General features: G+C 44.2%; 1 protein-coding gene across 1 annotated transcript in view; it reads left to right on the top strand.

Moving 5' to 3' along the window:
* The window catches only part of DENND2A (DENN domain containing 2A), a 111,971-nt gene that overhangs the window by 21,251 nt on the left and 69,938 nt on the right, over window positions 1-20,782 (top strand). The window contains exons 2-3 of the mRNA XM_036247319.1: window positions 12,772-12,873; window positions 16,667-17,815. Coding sequence (XP_036103212.1) covers window positions 12,800-12,873; window positions 16,667-17,815 — 1,223 coding nt within the window. The 5' untranslated portion in view covers window positions 12,772-12,799. The remainder of the gene's footprint in view (window positions 1-12,771; window positions 12,874-16,666; window positions 17,816-20,782) is intronic.

Raw genomic sequence — 20,782 nt, 5'->3', positions numbered from 1 at the left:
ACATTTAAAAAAATTTTTATTTTAGAGAGGAAGGGAGAGAGAAACATTGATTTGTTGCTTCAGTTATTCATGCATTCACTGGTTGATTCTTGCATGTGCTCTGACTAGAGATTAAACCTGCAACTTTGGTGTATCAGGATGACACTCCAACCAATTGAGCTACCTGACCAGGGCCAGAATCTACTTAAGTCATAGCGGGTTCAGAGGGTGAGCAGGGCTCTTTAAGAGCATTGGTCAGATTTTTCAGGGGCTGCTGTTAACACCTTAGGGCTGCAGCACCTTAGTGAAACTAGTTCTTGCCTGCAGCTGATTACCTGGCTCTGAGAAAGACCCAGGTCATCCTTAGTTCACCAGGACTCAGATGCATCAGATTTTCAGCAAGATCTTACTTGAACACCTTTGGGCTATTCAGTTATCCCAGCACTGTTTATTAAAAAGTTCATCTTTGCCCTAGTGGTTTAAGATGTCACCATTTTTTTTTTTTTTCCTTAACCTTGGCACCATGGACACTTAGGGAAGGATCATTCTCAGTGGAGGGGGGCAGGCACCATAGGGTGTTGAACATAAGATGTCACCTTTATCGTATATAAAGTTCTATGTGTACTTGAGTCTATGTCTAGACTTTCTGTTCTGTTCCATTGGTCTGTTTATTCTTGTGGCAGTTTTAATTATAGAGGCCTTGCAGTATTTTTCATATCTGGTAGGGCTAGTTGCCCCCCAAACCATTCTCCCCATTTTTAAATATTTCAGTGTTTTCCTAAGTATTCTCATATGTTTGGCAATCTGGTTTTAAAGTATATTGACCTCCTGTGAGATCCTGGGATGGGGGTGGGATTGGGTTTAGGATTGAGTTGTCTTTTAGACCTGGGTGTGCTTACCTATTTCAGTAAACTGTTTTTGTAAGACTGTTTTCTTTTAGATTCATGAACATGAAGGCTTCTAGTGGCTGGATAGTACTCATTTCTCCCCGAATCTCCAAAAGAACTTTTAAAAACAGTCTTTAATTGAGAGAGCGTGTTAAAATTTGGTCAATTTGCCCTGGCCGGTTTGGCTCAGTGGTTGGAGCATCAGCCTGCGGACCAGAGAGTCCCGAGTCTGGTTCCCGCTAGGGGCACGTACCAAAAAAAAAAAAAAAAATTTGGTCAATTTGGATAGAGTTTTCTGTACTATTCGTTTTTTGTTTTTTTTTCTGATTTCTTTTTCTTTGCTATTCTTTCAGTTGTTCTGCAAGCTTGTAATTAATTTACTATTTTTTCAGTTCTGCAAGCTTGTAATTATTTCAAAATAAAACATATTTAAGGTTGTTATGCTTTTGGTAACATCTCAGTAGAAGTTTTCAGAAAGTCCACCCAAGTTGTGTTCACAGATTCTGCCTTGGTTCACATGTTGATTGACTCCTTGAAGGAAATCCAGCAGACCAGTTAGGTGTATTCTCCTCACAGAATCAGTGTTGCTTTGAGTTTCATTCTGTGGTGTGTGCTTCATTGTCCGATGGTGGGGCACACACAATGACCACCATAAGGAGAAGGAATCTTCAGACCGAAAGATAATACAAGTAACTCCATAGAATATAACAGTTTATTATAGGGTAATTTAAGTAAGGAATGTAGAGTCGAAGTGGACAGACTGCAAGGATTATTTTCTGCTAACAGACCTCTGTGACAGTAATTTTTTTATGGTATAACCCAGGTGCTGAGTTATATGATTGACAAGACAAAGGGACAAAGAATGCAGTAAGCACCAGGCGATATACCTGCCGGAGGTCATGTGATGGATGATTGTTTATAATTGATACTGTTTCCAGTTTGATATTTGTATAAGTTCCCATGCCATTCTAGCCATTACTAACAAAAAATGTTTATGGTTACATTTTATGGAACACAGATAATCATCAACTAGAAGGCTTTGACATGCTTGCTAAGATCAGTAAGGTTGTCACAGGTCATAGCGTGAAAGAAATCCTGGACACAAAGATGGAGTTAGTTTAGCTCACACCTACACAACTTCCTTAAGCATTTAGTCATTTTGAGATTATGCAAACATCTATGCCTTTCACCTCTCTACCCCAAAGGAAATTTGGTGCATCCTTCAAGACCCGATCCACAAAAGGATCTTGCTTTCACCTGCTTTGCTTATTATATTGTGTTTTGTGTTGGAGACATTCGTGTGCATCTTTTTTCCTCTAGCTTTATTGAGATATAATTGATATATGACATTGTTAAGATGTATAATGTGATATGATATACGCATATATTGCAGAATGATCACCACAATAAGGTTAGTTAACACCTCCATCACCTCACGCAGTTAACTTTTTTTGTTTGTGGTGAGTACAGTTAAAATCTGCTCTCTAGCCCTGGCTGGTTTGGCTCAGCAGTTAGAGCGTTGGCCTGCAGTCCAGAGAAGCCCGGGTTTGGTTCCCGCTAAGGGCACGTACCTTGGTTGCAGTTTGTCCTGGGCCCTGGTTGGGTCTTGTGGGTGGCAACCACTCGATGTGTCCCTTTCATGTCCATGTTTCTCTCTCTCTCCCTCCCACTCTGTCTGAACAAAAAAAATGGAAAAATGTTCTCGGGTGAGGATAAAAAAAATCTACTCTCTAAGCAACTTTCAAGTCTATAATAACAGTATTGTCACATGCATCTCATTTCCTGTATGAAAATGAAAACTCTTAGAAGGCAAATAAATTGATTTATTCTTCATTTTTCCCAGGCTTCACTCAGTTCCATGTGTGAAACAGACACAACTATTAGTTGGAAGAGTGAATTACATGTCAATTTTCCTGTTAGCCATGGTTCTCAGTATAATCTCTCTTTGGACCCATTTAAACTCCTGTACTGGGAAGTGGTTACTACAGACCAAGTCTTGGAGGTCACTAAGGGAGAGGAGGTAATGAGAACAAAGTATCACTTACCCTTCCTTTCAGGAGATACTGTGACAAAGCAAAACAAGTTGTAGCATGATGGACTCAGCTGAGCCAGAAGCCCTGCAACTGTGGTTGTGACTACGGAACAACCTCAGGGCCTTTTGGGGTCACCACAGGGCTGACCTAGACCCCCACAGACAATAGCAGGGTTTACATTTCCCCTTGTTATTCTAATAGTAGTAATAACGCTTGCTTATTATAGAAAATTTGGAAATCAAGTTTTTTATTTTTTAAAATATAAATAAGTAGAGAGAATGGGTAAAATCATTCCAAGTTTCTTTTCTTTTTTAAATTTTTATTTATTGATTTTACTGAGAGAGTGAGAAAGGGAAAGAGAGAGAAAAGTATCAATTTGGCCCTGGCCGGTTGTTCAGTGGTTAGAGCGTCGGCCCATGGACCAGAGAGACCCGGGTTCGGTTCCCACTAAGGGCACATACCTCGGTTGCAGTTTGTCCCCTGCCCTGGATGGGGTTGTGTGGGTGGCAACCAGTCAATGTGTCTCTCTCATGTCGATGTTTCTCTCTCTCTTCCTCTCTCCCTCCCGCTCTATCTGAAGGTAAGTGCAAAAATGTCCTCCGGTAAGGATAAAAAAAAAGAAGAGTACCCTGGCCGGTTTGGCTCAGTGGTTAGAGTGTCAGCCTGCAGTCCAGAGAGACCCGGGTTCAGTTCCTGCTAGGGGCGCGCACTTCGGTTGCAGTTTGTCCCCAGCCCTGGTTGGTTGTGCAGGTGGCAGCAACTCAATGTGTCCCTTTCACATCGATGTTTCTCTCTCTCTCTTCCTCCCACTCTATCTGAACAAAAAATGGAAAAATGTCATCGGGTGAGGATTAAAAGAAAAGCATCGATTTGTTCCACTTATCCATGCATTCATTAGTTAATTCTTGGATGTCCCCTGATTAGAGATTGCATATCTTGTATGTGTCACAACCATGGCATCTCAAGACGACGCTCTGACCAACTGAGCTACCTGGCCAGGGCTCCATTCCACGTTTCTTACCTGATGGCAACTGTTCATCCTTTGTTACATTTTCTTATAGTCATTTTCTTATGTGCATAATTTTGAATTTGAATAGATTCCTCACTCTCCCCCTTAAATTTTTTTTTCTTGATTGATTTTAGAGAGGAAGGGAGAGGAAGAGAGAGAGAAACATTGATGAGAGAGAACATCGATTGGCCGCCTCCTGCATGCCCCCCACTGGGGATTGGGCCCACAACCTGGGCATGTGCCCTGACCAGGAATCGATCCGGCGACCTCTTGGTGCATGGGTCCATGCTCAACCACACCAGGTGGGCCACACCAGGTGGGCCCTCGCCCCCTTTGTAAAAACCTGGTGTGTGTTTTTCATATTAGATGCAAGCTTTTGGATCCTGTTTGTTTTGTCTAACGTTACACTGTGAGCATTTTTTTTGTTCATTTACTAATAGTCGTTTTTTAAATTGACTTTTAAATTTACATTTTAAAAATAGTAGATTTATTGAGATATATCTAAATATGGTACAGTTTATTCATTTTAAGTGTACAGTTTAATGTTTTATAGTATATTCAGAGTTGTGCAACCACCATTTCACCACCCAGAAAGAAACACCACGCCCACTGGCAGTGGCTCCTCATCCCTCCTGCCTGCCCACTCCCTGCCTAGGCCACCACTAATCTAGTTCTGTCGCTGTAGAATTGTAGTCTTCTTAAACATAATTTAATTTGTAGTATAATGTTCCATTAGATCGCTGTATTATAGTTTACTATATTGCTTGACATTTTAGGTATTTTTAATTTTTCAATATTATAAATAATATAAGTATATATATTTATATATACATTTCCCCCTATTTAGGATTATTTCTTAGGATAGGTGCCCAAAGTACAGAAATGTATAATCACAGAACTGTAAGAAGAGAGACCCCCCCATAACCTTTGCTTTTTGCCCCAGCTCACTCAGCAAATGCTTATGAAGTTCAGCAGGGTGTAAAAACAGGATAAACAACTGCTGATCTTGAAGAGCTGAATAAGACGGACATTCAAAATGATGAGCTAAAGTCTAAAATGATGAGGTAATGTAACATGAGGCCACAGCTATAGTGTACAAGGAGGACCAGAACTGGATTCATAGCATAGACTCATTCCTGGCTTGCACTCATGATTATGGCCTGAACTTAAAATTCCCTGAGCCTCAGTTTCCTCATCTGAACAATGGTAAGAGCATTGACATTGACTTCTGTAGTGATTAGAAGCAAGAGGTGGTTTCTGGCCTAGCCAAGAATAGACAGTAGGAAGAGCAAGTTAAAATATTTGGGAGTGGACTAGTATGTGGTGAGGGAAGATGATTAGACTTTGGGTGGTGGGCACACAGTACAGTATACAGATCTTGTAACATAGAAGCCCACACCTGCAACCTATATGATCCTATTAAGCACTGTCACCCCAATATATTTAATAAAAAATAATAAAAGAAAATAAATGTTTGGGAGTAGAAAGAAGTTAGAACCTGACTTCACATAGTTTGGTGACCTGCAGTACCCAAAAGAAATAAAAGGAAGTATACTTTTTTTATATAAAGGAAAATACATTTAGTTGAATTCAGATTGTTAAGCCATTTTCACCAGTATTGGCTTATTTCCTAACTTTAATAATGTCATGCTTTATGGCAAACTTACACTAAGTTTTACCAGAGAGGTGACACTGGTTACCCAGCAGTAACTCGGGAGCGCTGGTGCCACTAACACCGTGTACACGCTGGTTCGGTGCTCCTGTGCAAGGTGGCCACTGGGATCCACTTTTCTTCTTTACCCTCCACACAGTGGTGAACCCCAGGGCCACGTGTGGCGGTATTTTCACACTGCAAGTGAGTGAGGCAAGTGAAAAATGTGTTTCCATCTTACTCAGGTGGCCGAATACATGTCTATATGTAAGAATGTTCTACAGATGTGAAAAAGAAATCCTTCTTGGGCTTAGGAAGGCAAGAACAATAAAAAAACTTTAGCCTCCTCTGGCCTCAGGAAGTCCCATCTGCATTCTCAAGGTGCTCTAGCCAGATTCCCGGTGGCTTCATTTGTTAGACAGACTGACGGGTGTAGGTCAGGAGAATACTACACGTTGTCAGGAACTGAGTAGTGGAACCATCAGAAAGTCTTACAATTACTCAGATTAGACTCTGGCTCTTGAGGCCTCGTTTAGAGTGAATAGAAGCCTTGATTCTGAAGCCTGTGTAGGAACAGCTCTGGGAAACAGCACCTTGGAGCATTTACACCTGGGTTTCACAGAGCAGGCGCAACTTAGCATGCTGTTAACTCCCGTCAGATGGCAGAAATGCTCCAAAATAGGGGCACACAGGTAACTGGAGTGAAAGAGCTGAAGACTGCCTTTCAGGGAGAGTATTTCTGTGGCCGAGTGACGATGCCAGTGACAGGAGAATAAACACGGTCTGGGGTGGGGCCAGGACTCCTCGCTTTTAGTAATTGTCCCTCCTTGTTCTTTTTTAAAATAACAGCTTTATTGAGATATAATTTAAGTACTGTAAAATTCACCCTTTACAGTATATAACTAAATGGGTTTGAGTTTCTTTTTAGCATATTCATTATTTAGTGCAACCATCACCACTATCTAATTTTGGGACATTTTCATCCATTTCCTCCCCCCAAAAAACCCATACCTATTAGCAGTCATTCCTCATTCCCACTACCCAAGCCCCTGACAACTACTAATCTATTTTCTGGATTTGCCTATTTCATACAAATGGAACACAATGTGTGGTCTTTTGTCACTGGTTTCTTTTATTTAGCATAATGTTTCAGGGTTTATTCATGTTGTAGTATGTATCGGTCCTTCATTCTTTTTTATAGCTGAGTAATATTCCATTGTATGGCGAGACCATGGTTTGCTTATCCAGCCATATCTTGATGGACATGTGAGGTACAAGAACATAGTATGGCCCTGCCGGTTTGGCTCAACGGTTAGAGCATCGGCCTGCGGTCCAGAGAGACCCAGGTTCAGTTCCCACTAAGGGCATGTACTTCGGTTGCGGTTTGTCCCTGGCCCTGGTTGGCCGTGTGGGTGGCAGCCACTCGATATGTCCCTTCACGTCGATGTTTCTCTCTCTCTCTTCCTCTCTCTCCCTCCCACTCTGTCTGAACAAAAAATGGAGGGGAAAAAATGTCCTTGGGTGAGGATTAAAAAAAAAGGAAAAAAACAAAACAAAACATGGTATGTGTTCATTCATTCAACAAGCATTTCTTGAGCACTCTTATTTGCTGGGGGAATCTTTTGGGCTTCAAAGCAGAACTCCTAGAAATAGGAAGACTGGTGGTTGTTAGTAGAAAAGTCATTACCCTGTCTCTGCTGCTCTCTACCTGGCGTGGTGCACATGGCATCCAGTCATGGTGTGTGGTGTTTTTGTGCAAGTGCAGTTTAAGGATTTGGTCCAAGAGTGCAGGATGTGATTTCTCCAGACATGGTCCCTTGGGTGTGGTTCTGAAGCAGTGCATATAACTTCTGGCTCCTCTCGTTCTTCACCTGCTCAGTCCTCCATCTTCCAAGTGTGACAAAGTTAGGTTGTTTTTGAAAATACTCCAAAATTAAAAAAAAAAAAGCTATTTGTTTATTTTATTTTTTAATCCTCACCCGAGGACATTTTTCCATTTTGTTGTTCAGATAGAGTGGAAAGGAGAGAAAGAGGGAGAGAAACATCAACGTGAAAAGGACACATCGAGTGGCTGCCACCCGCACGACCCAACCAGGGCCGGGGACAAACTGCAACGGAGGTACGTGCCCTTAGCGGGAACCGAACCTTGGTCTCTCGGGACTGCAGGCCAACACTCTAACCGCTGAGCCAAACCAGCTAGGGCTAAGCTATTTGTTTAAAAAGAGAGCAATTGATTTTAATTTTTTTAAAAATGCTCTTTTTGTTTGAAGACAACGATAAAAAGGAGGCATCGAAAGGCTCAGGAGTGGGCTTCCCTGAATGAGCAGTTAGACACAGCAAGAGCTGTGTTATGTGATTGCACGCTTTTCATTCTCGGTGTGTTTTCTGGAAACAAGCACCTTCTAGATATGCTTGCTAATAAGAATGCTTAGTTGAGAAAATAATCATTTTTGTTCTGCTGTAATTGTTATGGTGTATTCTCAATTTTGATGTTTGCTCTTTATAAGCTAATAAACTAAGAGTTATTAGAATCATTAAAGCCAAATAGCTTGTAGCTTTATTTGCCACACAAATAACAACCATTTAAAATTTCATTTTATTAATATATAATTATGATCCAAATTGTATTTTTCATTCAGTATATCAAGTATGACCATTTTATGAATCACATTATATATATTTCAGAACTAATACACTAACCTTAGAGCAGTGAAGGGCAGTGGAAAATTACAATTGTGTATATTTTATTCCTTATTCCACTTTCTCCCCTGCCTAAGTTTCTTATTTTTTTTATTGAATATGTTTATATGTATTTTTAATTGAGATATAATTCACATAAAATTCAGCATTTAGAAGTTTATAGTTGCCGTGGTTGGTGTGCTTAGTGGTGAGAGCATCAGCCCTCACATTGAAGGTCACAGATTCAAGTCCCGGTCAAGGTCATGTACCTGGGTTGCAGTTTTGATCCCCAGCCCCGGTTGGGGCACATGTGGGAGTCAACCAATCCCTGTGTCTCTCTCACAAGGATGTTTTTCTTTCTCTCTCTCTTCATCCCTCTCTCCCTTCCACTCTAAAACTCAATGGAAAAATATCCTCGGGTGAGGATTAACAAAACAGAACAAAAAAAGAGGGAGAAAGAAGTGTACAATTTAGTGACTTAATAATATATTCGCTATATTGTACAACTATCACCACTGACTAATTCCAGAACATCTCTGTTGTCCCCAAAAGAAACCCCTACCTATTAGCAATCAGTCCCAATCCCCCCTGCCTCTATGGGTTTGTCTATTTATATTTCATATAAATGGAATTATATTATATGTGGCCTCTTGTGATATGTGTCCTCTTGTGTCTGGCTCTTTCACTTACTATATTTTCAAGGTCATCTATGTTGTAGCATGAAATAGCACTTCACTCCTTTTTATGGCTGAATAATATTCCATTGTATGACTGTACCACATTTTAAAAATCTGTTCGTGCCCAGCTAGTGTGGCTCAGTATATTGAGAGTCGTCACATGGACTGAGAGGTCCTGGTTCGATTTCTGGTCAGGACACGTGCCCAGGTTGTGGGCTTGATACCCAATGAGGGGTGTGTAGGAAGCAGCTGATTGGTGTGTCTTTCTCACATCGATGTTTCTATCTTTCTCTCCCTTCCTTTGTCTCTAAAAAAGTCAATGAAAATAAATTTAAAAAATAAAAATCCATTTATCATTTGATCAACATTTCCACATTTCACTCTTTTTTTCTTTCTTTATTGATTTTAGGGAGAAAGAGAGAAAGAAACATTGATGAGAGAGAACATTAATTGGCTACTTCCTGCATATGCCTCACTGGGGATTTGGCCACAATCTGGGGATTTGGCCACAACCTGGGTATGTGCCCAGACCGGAAATTGAACCGGTGACCTCTTGGTGCATGGGTCAACACTCAACCACTGAGCCACACTGGCCGGGCTCACTTTTTTTGGGGGGGGGGGGTATATGTGCCCCTAGTGGGAACCGAACCTGGGACTCTCTGGTCCACAGGCCGATGCTCCAGCCGCTGAGCCAAACCGGCCAGGGCTCACTTTTTATTTAAATCGCTGTTTTTGCACTAAGATTTGGGGAAAATCAGTCCCCTCCCCATGGCTTAAGCATGTCCAGATTATTTTTCCAGCAGTCTCTAAAGCAGTAATCAAGCTTCTTTTTGTCAATGACTTTGTTAGCAACGTTTCTGTAGACCATATATCACCTCCCCTGTTGCCACCATAGAAACCCCACCAGAGTGCTGGCTGGTTTGGCTCAGCAGTTGGAGAGTCAGCCCGCAGTCCAGAGAGACCCGGGTTCGGTTCCCGCTAAGGGCAAGTACCTCGGCTGCAGTTTGTCCCCAGCCCCCGTTGGGATCCTGTGTGTGGCAACCACTCGTGTCTCTCTCACATCGATGTTTCTCTCTCTCCCTCCCTCTCTCCCTCTCACTCTATCTGAAGATGAATGCAAAAGTGTCCTCAGGTGAGGATTAAAAAATAATAATAATAAAAATAAAATAAAAAAGAAACCCTACCAGAGTTAACAGGAAGAAGGTATTACTGTTGGAAAACAGCTGTGTCCTGCAATCCCAGACCTATAAAGTGATGTTGAAGTTTATCGTGGTAATTTGTCACAGAATACTCCTCACTAAGCAAATTCAGCTTGTTTGTCACCTAATTAATGACTTTTAACAGCAGAGACAAAAAGGGAAGGGTCAAAGTTTTGTGGGAGAAGCATTTTCCATTCCTCTGTGAATTCAGAAATGCTGGTGGGCTGATTTCTGAGTGTATGGGCACCTATGTTCCCTGAGTTTTGGCTCCTGAATCCCACTTGAACTTGCTTCTCAGAATATGGTATCAGCTGTTCCTCTAAAGACCATGGTTTTCATACTGAAGTTATTACTGCCCGATGGAAAGCGAGTTTACTTAAGTACTATGTTTAAGTGTTTCTGTTTTTTATTATTTTATTTTTCAATTAAGGTTTGCATTTAACACATTTAACATTTGTATTAGTTTCAGGTGTAGAGCACAGCGGCTAGACATTCATATAAGTTACACAGCGTTCCCTTAAGTATTTCTTGATTTTTAACCCCAGAGTGCATATGTGGTTCTCTGTGCATTAGACACAGTGGGCTTTGTTCCTTTTGGAAAAGCTATGGCTTTCTGAGAATTACAGAGAGACTGTCCCCTTGGAGAGAGAGCTGCATTGCTGAACTGATCATGACCCAGGCACAGTCCCAGCACCTACTCATAGTGCCAGTGAAGGAGGAGGCCAGCTGGACGGAAGAGCGTGGGTGGGGCGGGGTGGAGCTCACATGGCACAAGGCTGCATCACAGGGGGCTTGGTCTACGAGGGACCCAGTGCAGGCGCGAGGCAGGCGGGCGGCGGGGAGTGGCCGCTGTCCTCGACCTCCGATGGCCCTCTGCCAGAAGTAGGACAGAAGAGCAGTGTCTGTCAGCCCAGCCAAATGGAGAGGCTCCAGAAGCTTGTGGAGCATTGTGAGAGGGGCAATGACTTCCTTCCTGTCCCTGAAAGGCCTCTCAGGGAAGGGAGAGCCCTGGGGCCTGGCTTCTTTACAGAACTGGGCTTGCTCTCAGCACTGACATACACCAGGATGCAGGGTGTTATATCGCTGGGTCAGGGGACAGCTGAGCTACTTGGGCAGGCCTGAGCTCTGTTCCCTTCCTTGAGTTTTTTTTCAGCTCACTGGTCCCTAACCTCCCTCTTTTTAGTATATGTGCTGCCAAAGCGAGCACACCTCTCTCTTTTTTAATTTGTTGCCCTTGTTCATTCTCTTTCTTGTTCTCCCTCTGACCTTCCTCTCTTTGTTTCCAAGAGTTATATGTATGCCTTGAGAGCCAGTGTTTTGAGATCTCCCTTGGTGGGGGGGGCGGGCAATGCCAGTGCCAGGACCTTGGACAGCCACCCTGTCACCTGGCAGGTAACCCATCTTGGGAGAGGGGAGAGGAATCTTGGAAATGTGAGGAGTTGGGAGAGGGATTCCCTGGAGGTACAGTGGGAAAGAAATCTGAATCTCCAGTGTCTCAGTGCTCCTTGAACTTCTGGTCAAGCAGTTACCTCCTCCCCCTTAGGAGGGACTGGCCATGCAGCCGCATGCTTTCCATACTCGGCGTTCTCCGGGTGGTCTATCTTCCCAGCCACGTCCACCTGCGCAGTGTCCATTCATCCTCATGTTGAGAGACACAGATTGCTGTAGGGACTTGCTATAGAAATCATACATCTAAATCAGCTACTTCAGTTCATGTGGTTGTCAGGCACTGTAGCATTATAAAACTGCTACTTCTGCACCGAGGCTGCTGCTTTGGTAACCACACGGTCCTTGTCATCTTTCAGGGTTGAGAGGTTCAGTGGGATTCCTGTGTTAACCGGGCCCATCTCGTAGTTTTCCTTAGACATGACAGGTGACCTAGTGGCTAGGTGGTTCCTCCTCCCGGGTTTGGAGCTGCGGGAGAGGTTCTCTGTGCAGGACTCCTAAGCCAAGGACAGAAGAGCAGAGTACCTCTGTGTGGATGCTAACACTTCGGTGGGTGGTTCATTTCTTGTTTCAAATAAAGTAACAACTCTTCCCTTCTTTAGGGGCTGTTAGTGCATCACAGGTTCGTAGAGAGCCTGAAAAAGTGTCAGATTGTACTGGTATTTATGTATTGCTTTCTAAAGCTATGTGTTTCTCACCCGAGGACATTTTTGCATTTATCTTGAGGGAGAGATGGAGGAAGAGAGAGAAAGAGAGAGAGAGAGAGAGAGAGAGAGAGAGAGAGAGAGAGAGAGAGAAAGAGAAAGAGAAAGATAGAGATGAGAGAGACATATCAAGTGGCTGCCACCCACACAACCCAACCAGGGCTGGGGACAAACTGCAACCGAGGTACGTGCCCTCAGCGGGAACCGAACCTGGGCCTCTCTGGTCCGTGGGCCAGTGCTCCAACCACTGAGCCAAACTGGCCAGGGCTATGTGTCTTCTTATAAATATACATACACACATGCGAGAAGAGGTTTGGCATGGGGTCTGAATCTGGGTGGACCTCAGGCTTTTCTGTCCTTGCCCTCCACTGCAAGTCAGGAATTCTGAATGGCACATTCCTGTCACCCTCCACTCCGGGGTAGAATCCATCAGGGGTAAATCGTTTGGGGCGAGGGCCCTAGATTTGTTCTCATGGCTCACTGGGTATGCATCCCTGTCCCCCCTAGGCGACTTGGAGCTCCTCTCCGTGCTGACATGATGACCGTGTGCAGGCCAGCCAAGGGCAGCCACAGCCAGACTGAAAACCTGAGCTACAAACTGGCTGACAAGTAAGAACTTTTCTCCCCTGAGAGTGAAGAAGTTGGCCCGGATTCCCAGTCTCATTCCTTTCTCTACTGCCTTTCCCTGCTCACTGACCTCACTTCCTTGAACTAAGGAGGCATTCTTCTTTTTAAAAATATGTGTTTATTGATTTTAAAGAGAGGGGAAGGGAGAGGGAGAGGGAGATAGAAACATAAATGTGAGGGAGAAACATAGATTGGCTGCCTCGTGCATGCCCCCTACTGGGGATCGAGCCTGCAACTCCGGCATCTGCTCTGACCTGGTATCAAACCAGCGACCTCTCAGTCCATGGGGCAGTGCTCAGCCAACTGAGCTACACTGGCCGGGCAGGAGGCATTCTTTTCCAAGTCACTGTGATGAGCCTCCTGCCAGTCATCTCCATGCACTGCGCTCTTAAGAACCTGAAACCAAAGTGGTGAAGGGAAGGTCTGACTAGCACCCAGTGTGTGGAGATGATGATCCCAGGGCCACTCCAGGCAGTGTCCCCATATTTACATTCCAGTTGGGGGTTTATTTTTCTTCCTACTAGAATGCACAGGTACTATTCGTTATCAGTGAGCTCTAAATCTTTGCAGCTGCACCTGTCCACATAGTACCTGTATCTGTCTTAGCAGGATTGTTGTCTCCCCAGATGTTTTCCTCTGATACTCTCTCTTGAATTCTGCAAAGGAGTTGGCGATCACTGAGCTGTTCACAGCTCTCGAGCCCCTCCTGGGGCCACAGAATCCTGGAAACAGGAACTGGAGAAATTCTTGGGTGTGTCAAGCATGTGAAGAAGACTCTCTGCCCCTGTTTTTGGGGTTTTTTAAATTTTTTTTCTTTATTGATATTAGAGTGAGAGAGAGAGAGGGGAAGGGAGAGGGAGAGAGAGAGAAACATCAATGAGAGAGAACATCGATTGGCTGCCTCCTGCATGCCCCCCACTGGGGATCAGGCCCACAACCTGGGCATGTGCCCTGACCGGGAATTGACCTCTTGGTGCATTGGTTGACGCTCAACCACTGAGCCACACAGTAGGGCTGCCCTTGTTTTCGTCATCCTTGTTGCTCTTGATTGAGCTTTGTCACTCTACTGTGGTCTTCCAGCAAGGCGTCCTTTTTCCTCTTCAGTTTTCACATGGTGCCTCAGGGATTGTGAAGTCATGCCAGATGTTTGGGACCTTAGACAATAACTGTCATCATCGAATAACACTAGTTACCACTTATTAATATCAAGATTTATAACATATACTATAGGCATATTATACATATTAACTCATTCATTCATTCATTTAATATTTAATGGCTACCTATTATATATTAGACACAGCAAATGATAAATTAGGCCTCTGTACTCCTATAAAGTTGCAGTCTATACAAAGGAGATAGGACTCTTACTTTAGGATGAAAAAAATGGAACCAAAATTCCAGTCCACCTCCCTATGACTCTAAAACCAGAGCCCTGGCCAGGTAACCTCAGTTGGTTAGAACATCATCCCAATACACCAAGGTTGCAGGTTCGATCTCCAGTCAGGGCACATATGTTTGGGACCTTATGAATACATAAATAAGTGGAACAACAAATTGATATTTCTCTCTCCCTCTCCCTCTCCCTCTCTCTCTCCCTCTCCCTCTCCCTCTTCCCTCCTTCCCACCTCCCTCCCTCTATCTCTCTCTCTCAAATCAATAAAAATTTTAAAAAGCGTTGTTTAGCAGTATATATGATACTAATGATGATGCATTTGTTACTAAACATGCACTAACCTGAACTGTGCTTTTTTGTTTGTTTGTTTTTTTATCTTCACCCGAGGACATTCTTCCATTTTTTGTTCAGATAGAGTGGGAGGGAGGGAGAGCGAGAGAGAAACATCGACGTGAAAGGGACACATTGAGTGGTTGCCACCCGCACAACCCAACCAGGGCCAGGGACAAACTGCAACCGAGGTACAAGACCTTAGCGGGAACTGAACCCGGGTCTCTCTGGACCGCAGGCCGATGCTCTAACTGCTGAGCCAAACTAGCCAGGGCCTGAACTGTGTTTTTATGTGCCTGTCCTATTTCTTCATCTCACTTCTATCACCGTGAGAACAAGGATTTTAACTTTTGCCTTTTGAATTCTCAGTAAAATATCAACAAAATGATTCTGATTCCAATTCTGACAAAAATCTGAATTTATGCCAATGTCCTCGGTAGTGACAGAACAATATAAAAAAAATGTGTTTCTTTTTTGTAAGCACTCTGTTATGAATGCTAATTGTTTATTTAAATAAGGAATTCTGCTTTGGTAGCCATATTTAACATATGAAAATGTGTTTGCAATTTCACAAGTTTCTCATTTATGTCGAGCAACCAAGTATAGCAACAGAACTTACAGGCTAATGTCCTGATGGGAAGAAGTCTTTACGTAAACAACCATTAGTGTTTGGAATAGAAAGCGAAATAGTAACTGGGTGCATGAAGTTGCTAATTATTCATTCCTCGTGTGAACCTTACGGGGGTTTCAGAATTCCTGTACAACCTGATCTACATATTCACAATATGTGCACCATAAAGTTGGCCCGTGCATGTTTGCTAATCTTGACACATCTAAGGCCCCTGTGTTCAGTCATGATCTGTGCTGGTGGAAGACAGTTTCACATTTCAAAACACAGATACTCCCATTCTCATTTGACTAGCTTAAAAATATTTCTCTGTCAAAATAAATGTCAACATCTTCACCATGACACTCATCTCCTACAATCACATCTGGAAGCATGTATCCCCACATATACGTTCTAGGCCAGAACTCCCTGCAGTGGTGGAAATGATCCACTCCATCCAGTGTAGTAACCGTTGGCCACATGTGGCTACCGAGTGCTCTGCATGTGGCTGGTGCAACTGAGCGACAAAAGCTTTCATTTAATTAGACTTCGATTTAAATAGCCACATGTGGCTAGTGGCCACCATGTTGGACAGGGCAGTTCTAGGCCCCCCGTGAAATCCGGATCTGCTTTGTTGATTCATCCGTTCATTCACACAGCTGAGATCTAATGGCCGTCTACTCTGCTGGGTGTTGTTCTAGGTGCTAGGGATGCAGCAGCAGCCAAAGCAGGCCAAATTCAAAACAAAACAAGACAGTCCCTGTCCTCACGGAGAGACCACCCTAGTATGGCTCACATTCTAGAGGAGGGCAATTCAGACGCAGCCATCATTGTGTCTCTACTGATTCAAATTCAGACAACGTATCAAGCCCAGAATTAGCAAAAATTTTGTAACTCATGGGGTTGCTTTCATTTTAAATAGTGTTACACAGGCCCATCCACTGATTATAGAAGCAGAGGAAACTTAGACTATATACTCTTTTATTTCATGACTTTTCTCCTATTTTCATCAGGGAAAAAAAGCTCATAATAGTGGTAACCACCACTTGTACATTCATGATACACTAGATGCCTTATGTAGGCTAGCTCATTCAATGTTTAATCACCTATCACCCGTTAGATATGTATTATTATCACTATTATTCCCAATTCACAAATGAGGAAACTGAGATTTAGAGAGAAATTAAGCAATTTGCCCAAGGTCACACAGCTGGTCAGTGGGGGAATTAGGATTTAAACCCAATTCGACTGGACTCCAAAATCCTATAGTTCCATGAAAGCTCCTCAAGAAAAATATTACATAATTTTTTTAAATGGTGGTTTCAATGTTTGTGATTTGCAACTAGCATATAACATTTATATCTAAGTTCCAGGAAATCTCTATGACCAGCCAAGAACAATAAATAAGAATCCCTCACCCAGTGTTTATCTTTCTTGTTCAGGGTCAAGTTGGAAGGTCCAAAGGCTGGGGAAGACCCTCAAAGGCAGCCCTTTCGGTCCCCCATTCCTTTCCTAGAGACTGATCAGGACTTACCCCTCCGAAGAAGCCCGCTGGGAAGCCTCAATGACCTGATGCTAAAGTCGAGAGTAGACTGTTTTCAGCAGAACATGTACAACTCAAATATGATCATCAGCGACCCAGCTTCAGGTCTCGGTACTAAAGAAGCCAGCAGGGCTGGCAGGAGGCAGCTCAGCGGTGTTCAGAGACCCTGCCCTCCTGCCCGAGGTGGAGCCGGGCACAAGTCCCTCAGCATCAAGGACAAGATATCAGAATGGGAAGGGAAAAAGGAGCTGCCCAGCCCTGCGCCTGGCAGGAAGGCCGATGGGCAAGAGGATTACCTGACATCCTGCATGACGGGGAGGAGACGTGCTGATGGTGTGAGGACTCGGGTCACAGCAGCTCAGAACGGAACGAGGCTAGAAAGAGAGAGCAGAGAGAATGAGAGGAATAAGGAGGTGGTGGAAGTCGGGGGACAGGATGCAGAGCAGAGGCTAGACCTAAGCCAGCCAGCCAGGGAGCTGGCTCCGAGCTTGGGCAGAGGCCTGGAGCTGCGGCTCAGCAAACAGCGCCTTCAGAATGACAGCCTCTCTGTGCTGAAGCAGGTCGAGAAACTTGAGCAGGCTCTGAAGGATGGGTTGGCAGGGTTGGATCCCCAGTTACCAGGGACTTGTTATTCCCCGCACTGCCTGCCGGACAAGGCCGAGGAGGGGCCCACCCTAACCGGGAACCATGGGTGTGGGAGCGGCTCAGAATTAAGGTCCCACCACTGGGACCTGGAAGCCAGGCAGCCTGCCCCCGAGGCTGCGGAGGAAAGAAGAGGCTGGTGCAGAAAGCCCTGTGACCAGAGCCTGGACAGCGTGTACAGGGGCTCCCCCACAAAACCCTTCATCAACCCCCTGCCCAAACCCCGGAGAACGTTCAAGCATGATGGAGAAGGGGATGGGAATCCAGGCATCAGCTTCAGGAAAGATGGCAGGAACCTGCCTCCTCTGCCCACTGTTCCTCCCCCGCCCCTGCCCTCCTCTCCACCTCCTCCCTCTGTGAACAGAAGACTGTGGAATGGGAGACCGAAGCCCAGTGCTGAGCACAGGTAGGTGACTGCGACTGCGCATCACAGCTGTCTGCTCGGTCTGCATATTCGTTTTTAGTGAACTGATGGGCTTGTAGTTAGTTGGGACTGTTCATAACTTAAGGTAGTTTATTGGCTAAACCTGGACACATGATGACTGATGCATGTGTTTTGTGTGTGTTCTCTGTTCTCAAAAAAGAGTTATCTGCTATGAAAAATTACCCTTTGGGTGCGATAAGGGTGTGATTTAGACAGTAACCAAGTGTTCAGTGAAAACTTGTTTTATCACCGTCAGTCAGTCTGCTGATTGCAGCTGACTGGTGCTCATTCTGGGACTGCCATCCCCGCTCGTGCTTGTACTTTTCCCTGGCTTACTGTCATGTTTTTTCGCGGGGGGCGGGGGAGGCCTGGAAACACACTGCCTGGGTCTACCCTGGCTCCATCACGGTCTATCTGTGTGACCTTGAACAAGTGACTTAACCTCTTGATGCCTCAGTTTTCTCATTTATACATAGATGCACACACTGTGAATATTTTATAATATTAAAAGAACACATTAAATAATAGAACATGTGAATGCTTGAAAATAAAATCTGTGCTTTGGAAACGGTTTCTTTTCTGCTTTGAAACCTAATTTCTAGTCCATTTTGCCATGTGCTCATTGGTTGATACCCACTAATGTGGAAACAAGCTTTAGAGCAAAACTCCTCAGAACAGTTGTCTATACTTACTGTCATCATTTCTTTACCTCCTGTTTTCTGCCTTGACCCTCTGCAGTTGGGCTTTTGCCACTTCTCCTGAGACTGCTCTTGACCAAGGCCACCATCTTGCTGCACCCAGTCAGGTCTCTGTTCTTTCCGTGATTGACTTCTCTTGGCATCTGAGCATCAGCGGAGCGCTCCATCTTAACACACGGCATTCACATGGCTGCAAGGTCACCCCTGTCCGGGCAGTCCTGCTTCACTGGCTGCTCCTCCTCTGTGTCAGGACGACCCCACCCCACCCGAGCATCCCTCATCCTGGGATCAGAACACGCGCTTCTCCGTCTACACTCCCTCCCTCAGTGATCTCCAGTCCCATGGCTTTAGATGTCAGTCACATGCTTATGACTCCCCAATGTGTAGCTCCAGCCCCAACTCCCTCACCCAACTTCAGGTGCGTATGGTCATCTCCTGCTTGAAGCTCCACTGGGTTATCTCAAAGTCTGGACTTAATATGTCCAAACCTAAATTCTCAGTCCAGGCCGCTGCAAACCGTCTCCTCTTAAAGTAATTCCCATTTTATTACCTGGCATCGCCCCTCATTTCGCTTAGGCGAGAAGTCCTCACTTTTTCACCTACCGCCATCTAACTTACCAGCAAGTCCTTCGGTTCTAGTTGTAAACATTATCTTGACTCTGACTGTATCTCCACTGCTGCTACTTTGGTCATCTTGGATCCATGCCCACCCCCCAGCATATTCCTTTCTCTGCAGCCGGGTGAACTTGTCTAGAATAGATCAGACCATGTCACTCCCCAACTCGACGTGATCTGTCCAGTAGGATTCTTTTGATCTGTCCAGTCGGATTCTTTTGGCTGCAAAAAATAATAATTTCTTATGTTCTCTTCTGGGGGAAAAGTTTGTATATTCTAGTATTTTATATAATTTATGGTATATAAAAACTATATGTTTTAAAAGTGAAAGCATGCCCTGGCCAGTTTGGCTCAGCGGTTAGAGCGTCAGCCTGCGGTCCGGAGAGACCCGGGTTCGGTTCCCGCTAAGGGCATGTACCTCGGTTGCAGTTTGTCCCCGGCCCTGGTTGGTCGTGCGGGTGGCAGCCACTCGATGTGTCCCTTCACGTCGATGTTTCTCGCTCTCTCTCCCTTCTTCTCTCTCCTTCCCACTCTATCTGTACAAAAAATGGAAAAATGTCCTCGGTTGAGGATTAAAAAAATAAAAAATAAAAATAAAAAAATAAAAGTGAAAGCATGCTATATATATAGTTTTTTATATACTTCTTTTTACTTAAGATATCATTGCAATCTTTCAATGTTACCACCTTCCTTCTTTGTTGTTGTTGTTAATCCTCACCCGAAGATACTTTCCCATTTATCTTCAGATGGAGTAGGGTGGAGAGAAAGAGAGAGAGATCGACAGAGATTGATGTGAGAGAGACACATCGATTTGTTGCCTCCTGCATGACCCCAACCAGGGGCAGGGACCAAACTGCAACTGATGTGTGTACCCTTGACCAGAATCGAACCTGCAACTCTTTGGTCCATGGACCTACCCTCTAGCTGCTGAGCTAAACTGGCCAGGGCCCACTAATTTTTGTCCTAGATAGAGAGGAAGGGAGGGAGGGAGGGAGGGAGGAAGGAGGAGGAGGAGGAGGAGGAGGAGGAGGAGGAGGAGAAGGAGAGAGAGAGAGAGAAACATTGATGTGAGAGAGACACATCAATTATTTGCTTCCCATATGGCCCTGCCAGGGCCAGGGATTGAACCTGCAACCCAGGCACATGCCCTTAACTGGCAATCAAACCCTCAACCCTTTGGACCTCAGACTGATGCTCGAACCGCTGAGCCAAACCAGCCAGGGCTATAACTGCCACATTCTTTACATCATGTGGATAAATTCTATTTTTTTTAGCTGTTCCCCTACTGATGGACACTTAGGTTGTTTCCAGTTTACAAGTAATGCTGTGATGAGCGCTATACAGCATTAGAGAAGACTAGAGCCAGAGTACTTCTAGCTCTGCTACTTACTAGTGTGACATTGGACAAGCTACTAAATTTGTTTTGGCCTTATTTTACTTATCTATAAAATGGTGATAATTATAATGACCACTTCATAAGTTGTGAAGAAGATAAGTAAATATGTGTAAACCATAAAACAAAGCCTGGGATATAGAAAATGCTCAGTAAATGTTAGGTCTTAATTTTTTCTGTTTAATTAATTAGGGTATCTATTTCTTTTCTAATACCAAATGTTTTAATTATGTTAACCTCATA

The sequence above is a fragment of the Molossus molossus genome, unplaced genomic scaffold (assembly GCF_014108415.1).
Source record: "Molossus molossus isolate mMolMol1 unplaced genomic scaffold, mMolMol1.p scaffold_m16_p_7, whole genome shotgun sequence".
Lineage (NCBI taxonomy): Eukaryota > Metazoa > Chordata > Mammalia > Chiroptera > Molossidae > Molossus > Molossus molossus.
This window is presented reverse-complemented; position numbering and strand designations above follow the sequence as displayed.